The following is a 7819-nucleotide window of genomic DNA, read 5'->3' as shown; positions in this document are numbered from 1 at the left end:
AAAGTGAAAGAAATGTTGTTTTTAGTTCATAACAATTGAAACAGAGAGAGTGTAAAGAGATTTACGTGCATTAAAGGGCATTAAAAGCTCCAAACAGTTCGTACAAGGTTGTTGCCACTATTCATTGCAGTGACAATATTGTAAATACTTGAAGAAGATGAGGTTGAGACAGTAAAGAAGTCATTTTCGAAAAAAAAAAAAATGTTAATGGCATTTTCCTAGATAAAATGCAGGTGTGGGATTAAAATCTCAAAAAAAAAAGGAGTCAAACGAAAAGGTTAGTTTTCTGTTTGACTCCAAGTTTTGAGTCACTTTTGCAAAAAGCCCTAATTTGTGTAGAGCATCTTTTTCGTGTATAATAAATATTCCTGAGTATATAATGCATGGCATCAATTACGCATTGTGAAAATATCGAAAAATATTAAGTAATTTTTCCATTATAAATAAAAAAATTTATAAGATATTATGTGGACTGTGCCATGAAAGGTACTAATATAAAACTTATAAATGAAAACATACATATAATCTATTAAATTCGTTAAACAATTTGTATGGCAACTCGCACCTGTATATGTATATGTATGCATATTTCTGAGTGGACCGCGTGGCATCAACTATAGCAATTTTAAAAGACCGAGAAGATTAAGTAACTTTTTTCCATTGTAACAAATTTATAAGACATCAGGTGGACTGTCCCATGCAAAGTACTGATATAACTTATAAATTAAAACATACATATGACCTATTAAGTTCTTCAAACAATTTGTATGGCAACCGCATATGTATGCATTTTCCAAGTGGAACGCGTGGCATCAACTACGCAATTTTAAAAGACCGATAAAGATATAATTAAGTAATTTTTTTTTCCATTGTAAGAAATTTATGAGACATTAGGTCGACTGTCCCATGCAAGGTACTAATATAACTTATAAATTAAAACATACATATAACCAATTAAATTCTTAACACAATGTGTATGGGCGGCGCAACTGCATATGTATGCATTTTCTTAGTGGTACGCGTGGAATCAATTACGCATTTTTTTTAAAGACCGGGAGAGATTAAGTAATAGACAAACACATACCACTGATCAGTTCAGTTCATACAAGAAGTCATTTCCGGAAGACACAAAAAGTCTTTTCTCATTAGTGTAGGTCAGTATCACTACCGGAAATTAATAACTGATTCTCGTCCACATTCTATAATACAACGATCGATGCCATTTTAAGGAAGCGCTTAATGAAATAAAATATATCCTCTTTCAGATGTATACTTAATGGTCATTTTTGTATCAAATGAAATACAATAATTGAGGAATCGAATATTTAAATAATACAGAAATAAAATACAATATTTACTAATATTTTTTGGTATTAACGAATAGATAATGGCTCAACAAGTGACGTTTTTGGAATTTTCAAAAAAAATAACAAGTGACGTTTTGAAGAGAATGACTAGTTTGTGGCTCGTCCTACGAGGGAAAACTACATTTTAATTGTGTGGCTCCGTCTGCTCATTCAAGTGTCAAGCGTTCCACGATATGTAGGGACCAATTTTACTTTTACTTGATTCCACTTGACATGTTTGTGGCTATGTGCATAGAGAAAATTTATTCAAAATAAGAAATTATATTTTATAACTGCAGATTTAGTCGTGAAATATTTGTCTGGAAACATAGGCTAGGCTTGTGGGTTCACCTTAAGTCTCAATGGGAACGATTAATATTTAAAATCTTAGATAAGATTTTATAAAGAATCAAAATCATTAGTTTAGAAGATGAATTTGTAATTGAATATTTCTCGGTACTCAGAAATGGGTTCTATCGATCATTAAGTATATGGGTTCTATCGATCATTATTTATACATAAGTGGTTTAAGCAAAAAAAAGACACTAAACCATACTAAACTAGTGGTAAACTAAGACAGATTTAACAATCGGATACATAGTATCAATATGCCTCAAACCGATTAAAGTGGAATAGGCTTAAAGAGATTTGATATATATATAGACATCCAATGGAGTGAAAGAAACCCAGATGTAATGCCTTATCATCATGTTGATTGGAGCTAGAGACATGAAACAACTTCAAAATCCCCAGTTTTTGGCCAATTTTTTCACTGTGTGCCAATTGATCTCTATATGTGCTTAGTCTGCTTGTGAATGAACTGGTTGGAAGCAATATGATTAACAGATTTGTTATTAGAAAACAACTCTGCTGGAGCCATGATCATGAACCATGAATACTTTCAGCAGCTGAGCCAACCAAAGAAGTTGACAAGTAGCCAAAGCCATGCTTATGTTTTCTGCTTCAGTTCCACCGTGACTCACGGTTTGTTGCTTTTTGAATTTCCAAGTGATAACGGGGGTACCTAGATGTACACAATAACCAATTATAGAACGACATGAGTGATATATATGTGTTTTTACCGGTTTCTAATCTATGTTTTGAATCAAAGTATGTGTTTAAGAGTCTTTTAGTATATTATCAAGTTTTTACAGGGTTTTATATCTACTTGGAACAAAAGAAGTCGAATTAAATGTAAAAAGACAACTGAAGATGCATAACTTTACATATACATCATAAGTTTAGCAATTGATTGCAAGATTTCACACCTATGAATGAAACTCAAATTTTGATACAAGATGAAAAATTGAGTTAGCTTTCCAATACCACCGGTTCGAAATTGATCCATCAGTTAGAGAAAAAGTTATATTTGTTTTACTTAAAATTAGTGTGTCTACCAGTTTCAATGTGCGAAAAATAGTTTTTTTTAAAAATATTTTCCTTTGTTTACACTTTAATTTAGTTAAAATTCGATTATAACGTATTTCCATTCTTTAGTCTTGATATTATTTTATATTATTACTATGTACTGTTTATATTATCAAATTCGCTGTAATCTTTTGTTTCTATCCTTTGGTTGTTTTAGACTTAGATTATTTTCAATGTATTTGTTATTTAAAAGATAAAATAATTTTATAATAAAAGTAAAATTTAATCCGATATAATTTTTAAATAATATTTTCTTATATTTAGAGTAAAAATAAAAATAATATTTATTTCTATAAATATAAAAATAGTAATCTTATTGTAAATATTGTAACTAAAACAAATCTATACTATTATTTATGAAGTGATTTTTCGCATTCGAGCTCTCACGTTAAAAGTTAGACTGGCTAAATATGTTGTTATCCTTAATGAATAGTTAGATTTATTTAAATACAATTTTATAAATTAACCATTAAACATGAATTATATATAATAAAATATTCAAAAAGAAAATAACGTTTCTTGACAATAAAAAATCATGTCTATTGTATAATTATCCAAAATAATAATATTTTTTCAGTAGATAAATTTCTGAACATGTATTTATCGTGTAAAAATTGAATTATAAATTAATAAATCATTAAATAGTCTAATAATTATCAGTTTATATATTAGCTATGTTTAGATAAACATAATTAAAAATCTTGATAATTAATGAAAAGTAAAATTTAAAATTATAAAAAACACAACCAAAATTGTATATAAAGAGATTTCTACAATATTTACATAAAATGATTGTTTCTAATTTTTATAATATATATATAAAATATGTGTGTGTTTTAGTGAAAGACTGCATCATTTATAAATAGTTTTATGTAAACTTTGTTACTGATTTTGTAAGTATATGACAATAAATTATTTTGTAGGTCATTAAATTAATAATATATTTATTAATAAATATTAGTAAGATAATTAAACACCTAGTATAAATATGAATAAAAGATGCTATTAGAAGTCCACATCATATCTTCTGAAAGCAGTGAAAAGCCATGCTTTTTTTTTTAACTTAACGTGTACCCCTTAATCTCTTTATTTTTGAAAATGACATTTCTTTTGGATTTTCTTTTGTGTAGTCTCTAATTATAGATATTCCTACTAGCAAGAGAGGTCAAGTATTTACGTGCCATATATAGTAGTCAAACAATAATAACGACGGTAATCTTATGAGAACTTACATATAGCCGGCGCGTTACCTAGTAGGTTGTTATAGGATAAAGCCTCGTTATATACTATTTTCTTGAGTTCGATTTTCACAGCTGAAGCTAAATAATAACTGCCCTAGAACCTTTTCTTTTTGAATTTTAGAAGTTTTGGATTGAAATCCATGATTTTATCGGATCAGAATAAAACTGTTTTTTTTTTAATTTCCTTTTTGCATTTGGTGACACTCGAACTTAGTATTCCAATCCCTAAAATAGAAATATTTACCAGCAGAATTAACAGCTTTTTTTTTTTTCTGAAACACCAGTAGAATTAACAGCTATGTTAGAATTTGAAGATGGAACACATCATTTGTCAAATTTAAGCTTTCTCTCTAAACTCTCTGATTGCACTAATTTTGCTTCACAACAAGTAAAAAAAATATAATTGGAACAGAGTTGGCAACTCAGAGTACCTGGCTGCAAAAACTTTAACGAGTTCAGATGCCCGAAACATTCCTAGAATTCACTAAAATGAAATCTCGAGATTTGTCAAACTAAAATTTTCTTATATTTTTCAATGCTTTTGCAGTTTTTTTTATTCTTACTTTTAAACATAATCAAAGTATGTGTTTTAGAGTATTTTAGTATTTTATCAAGTCTTTACACGGTTTAGATCTACTTAAAACAAAAGAAGTCGAATTGGATGTAAAAAAGACAACTGAAGATGCATAACTTTGCCTATACATAATAAGTTTGTCAGTTGATTGCAAGATTTCACACTGATGAATGAAACTCAAATTTTGACGGAAGATGAAAAATTGGGTTAGTTTTCCAATGCCACCGAAGTTGATCCATCAGTTTGCTTTTGAAGTTTCTTAAGATAGAAAGTTGAATTAATAAAAATCCAACCACTACACCACAAATATTTAAAGAGGTTTAAGATAATTACCTCAAATTAGCTAAATCATAAATGTGAAGCATCTGTGGTGTTTTTAATTGGAGACTTGCGTTAAAAGTCGTAACAAGGAGTTTGATAATATAGGCTCGGAGTTTCGAAAGAATCAACTTGCATAAAACCCAAACTGAACAATATATTTTTGGTAATTCATCTCGTGAATCATTTTTTCTTAGCTCATGAATCTTTATATTACCTTAAGTCATACTTGTACTCGACTCCAGCAGTCCATACGGCCATCAGTGGGAGTTGGAGAGTTTTGATGGACTGCTGGATTTAATGCATATCTAGTCTCTTAGGTTCAGTGTGAGTAATTATCTTGGCTGTTAGATATAGTAATTGGAAGGAATTACTGGAGAGGAAATATTTGATCATTTTTTCTAAAAATACTCAGTGCCCGAAAAACTCGATAATAGATTAAAATACTTTAAAATACACATTTTCACTCAATAAAACCACATAGGTCAATTCAAATAAAATTATATCTTAATATCTATAGAGGTCAGAAACCACTAAAAACACATCTTATCAACCTTTCTGGACATATTTTTTTTGTTGTCTTGAAACAAAAAAACACATAAATCTCTTGCATAGATAGAGAATTTAAATACGTAAGAACCTACATATCATTTACAACGATGTATTGACCAGTGAATAAGGTGACAAGTGGAGGGTTGCCATTGCTAAATTAAAAATCTCAATTGTTCATAATCAAAACAAAGACTAAGAGTGAAGAAGATGAATATATAGTTCCGTCCACATGTGTAGTCTCTCAGTGTCTCTTTCAAACATTTCATATGTATTGACCAGTGAAGAAGGTGACAAGTGGAGGGTTGCCATTGCGAAATTAAAAACCTCGATTGCTCATAATCAAAACAAACAATAAGAGTATACAAGATTAGTGATGGCAATCAAGGACCTGGACCGCGGGCCTAGCCCGTAAAGGCTTGCTGCAGGGCGGGATTGGACCTCCATTTGGTAAGCCCGCAAATTTGCGGGCCTCGCGGGACGGGTTCAAAGCGGGACGGGTCGAAAGCGGGACGGGTCGAAAGTGGGATGGGCTTAACCTGCGGGATTTTGAAGACCCGCAACTCTAAGTCCTCATTTCTGCTTTCGCCTAAAACATTGAGAGAGAGATAGAGAAGGTGATTCAACGTTATGTAGCTCCCGTGATGGTGGTTTCAGGGTCGATGATGCTTCTTGTCTCCCAAGCGCCTTCAATCTGCACCGGTGGAGTTTTTTCGTGTCATCATAAGAAGTTTGAAAACTCACTTTCCACCGAAGAAAAAGGTCTAGTTCCCGACATGGGTTCTTCATAGTTTTGCCTATATATATTTGTTCACATTATCATACATTTTGGAGTTTTAGGTTTCAATATATCTTTAACTAACTTCCATTATTCTTATTTGCAGAAGATGAAGTTGATGGTGAAGAAGAGAAATTTCCATTTTTTTGTCGCTTGTTGGTGATAAAGATGAAGAACAAGAAGTGTGATTGGTGTTTTCTTTTTATTTATTTTTGGGATTAGCATCCTTGATTTGGTATTGGTTTTATTTAATTTTGGATTCAGAAAACTAAAGCATTTGTTATGAACTTATAATTTATAATATTTGGATTCAACAACTAAAGTATTGTTTATTTTAAAAATGTTTGGAGTCTAACAAAAGTAAATAAACTAGTGTTTTGATCCAACTAAAATCTTCAACTAATAAGGGTTTTGCCATATCCAGTTCAATCCTCGACTAAACTCACTTACTGATGCGTCATGAAACTGATAAAGCGTCCTGAATCATGTCTTGAAGCGTTTAAGAGCCATATGTTCGTTTGTAATTCTATGTCCCGCGGGTCGATCCGCAAAGGCCTACATGTTTTGCGGTACGGGTTTGGTCAGCCATTTTGAGGACCGCAGCCTGCGCGGACCTGACCCGCCGTAACCCGCTGCGGTACGGGACGGGACAGATCAACCTGTTTGACATTCCTATACAAGATGAAGATATAGTTCCGTCCACATGTATAATCTCTTTATGCAACGTCTCTTTTCGAAGATTTCATATGTATTGACCAGTGAAGAAGGTGACAAGTCTTCCAAACTTTTGAAGCATTTATTGTTAAAAAGATTTTTGTGATGAATAAATTTTACATTCACTCAAAAAAGAAGAAGAATGAAAAGGTGACAAAATAGAGGGTTGCCATTGCTAAGTTTAAAATCTCAGTTACTCATAATAAGAAAAAGGATAAGAGTGAAGATAATTGAGATATAGTTCCGTCCGACGTCTCTTTCGAAGATTTCAAAGTTGATTAATTACCTTTTTTTATTAGTAGAAGAAAGAGTTCCAAACTTTCCGATGATTTTACATTATTTTCTGCTTATAAGCATTATTCAGTTACAAACACAACATCATAATCGCTTAGACTCAATGGATTGAGTCGATAGTTTAGGATCAAAAGCAGATATAGAGAAACAGAGTTGAAAACTTGATATTTTCAAACGTGAAAGAAAGCCTTGTGTTCAGTCCAAAGATGAGCTGCTGAGTTCAGATATATCCCAGCTATTTTTTTTTTTTTAATTATAAGCAACTCCATAAAGATGAGGGCTTAAGTGGTAAAAGGCAGAAAGAGAGACCTTGTTGATATCTACACCACCTTTGAACCCAGCTTCTAAAAGGTAGTCTTCTGTGTTCCTCGTTAGATGACATCCGTCGGCTACAACTTGTTGTAATGGATCCAAAACATTCTGCACCATCCTTAGAAATGTTCCATCTTCTCATCACAAAACAAACAAAACAAAACAAAACAAAACAAAAAACGTTTTGGATTATGTCATTTATGCGTTAATGGATTATGATGGATTCCTCATGAGTCGAAAGTGATACCTTCTGCTGCAACATGTT

The 7819-nt window shown here is 31.5% G+C and overlaps 1 protein-coding gene across 1 annotated transcript in view; it reads right to left on the bottom strand.

Annotated features, from left to right (window-relative positions):
* Window positions 1-7222: 7222 nt before the first annotated feature.
* LOC106301029 (methyltransferase-like protein 7A) overlaps window positions 7223-7819 on the bottom strand; it is a 1912-nt gene continuing 1315 nt past the window's right edge. The window contains exon 6 of the mRNA XM_013737335.1: window positions 7223-7688. Within this exon, the coding sequence (XP_013592789.1) occupies window positions 7492-7688 (197 nt within the window). The 3' untranslated portion in view covers window positions 7223-7491. The remainder of the gene's footprint in view (window positions 7689-7819) is intronic.

The sequence above is a fragment of the Brassica oleracea genome, chromosome C6 (assembly GCF_000695525.1).
Source record: "Brassica oleracea var. oleracea cultivar TO1000 chromosome C6, BOL, whole genome shotgun sequence".
NCBI classification, from domain to species: Eukaryota; Viridiplantae; Streptophyta; class Magnoliopsida; order Brassicales; family Brassicaceae; genus Brassica; species Brassica oleracea.
This window is presented reverse-complemented; position numbering and strand designations above follow the sequence as displayed.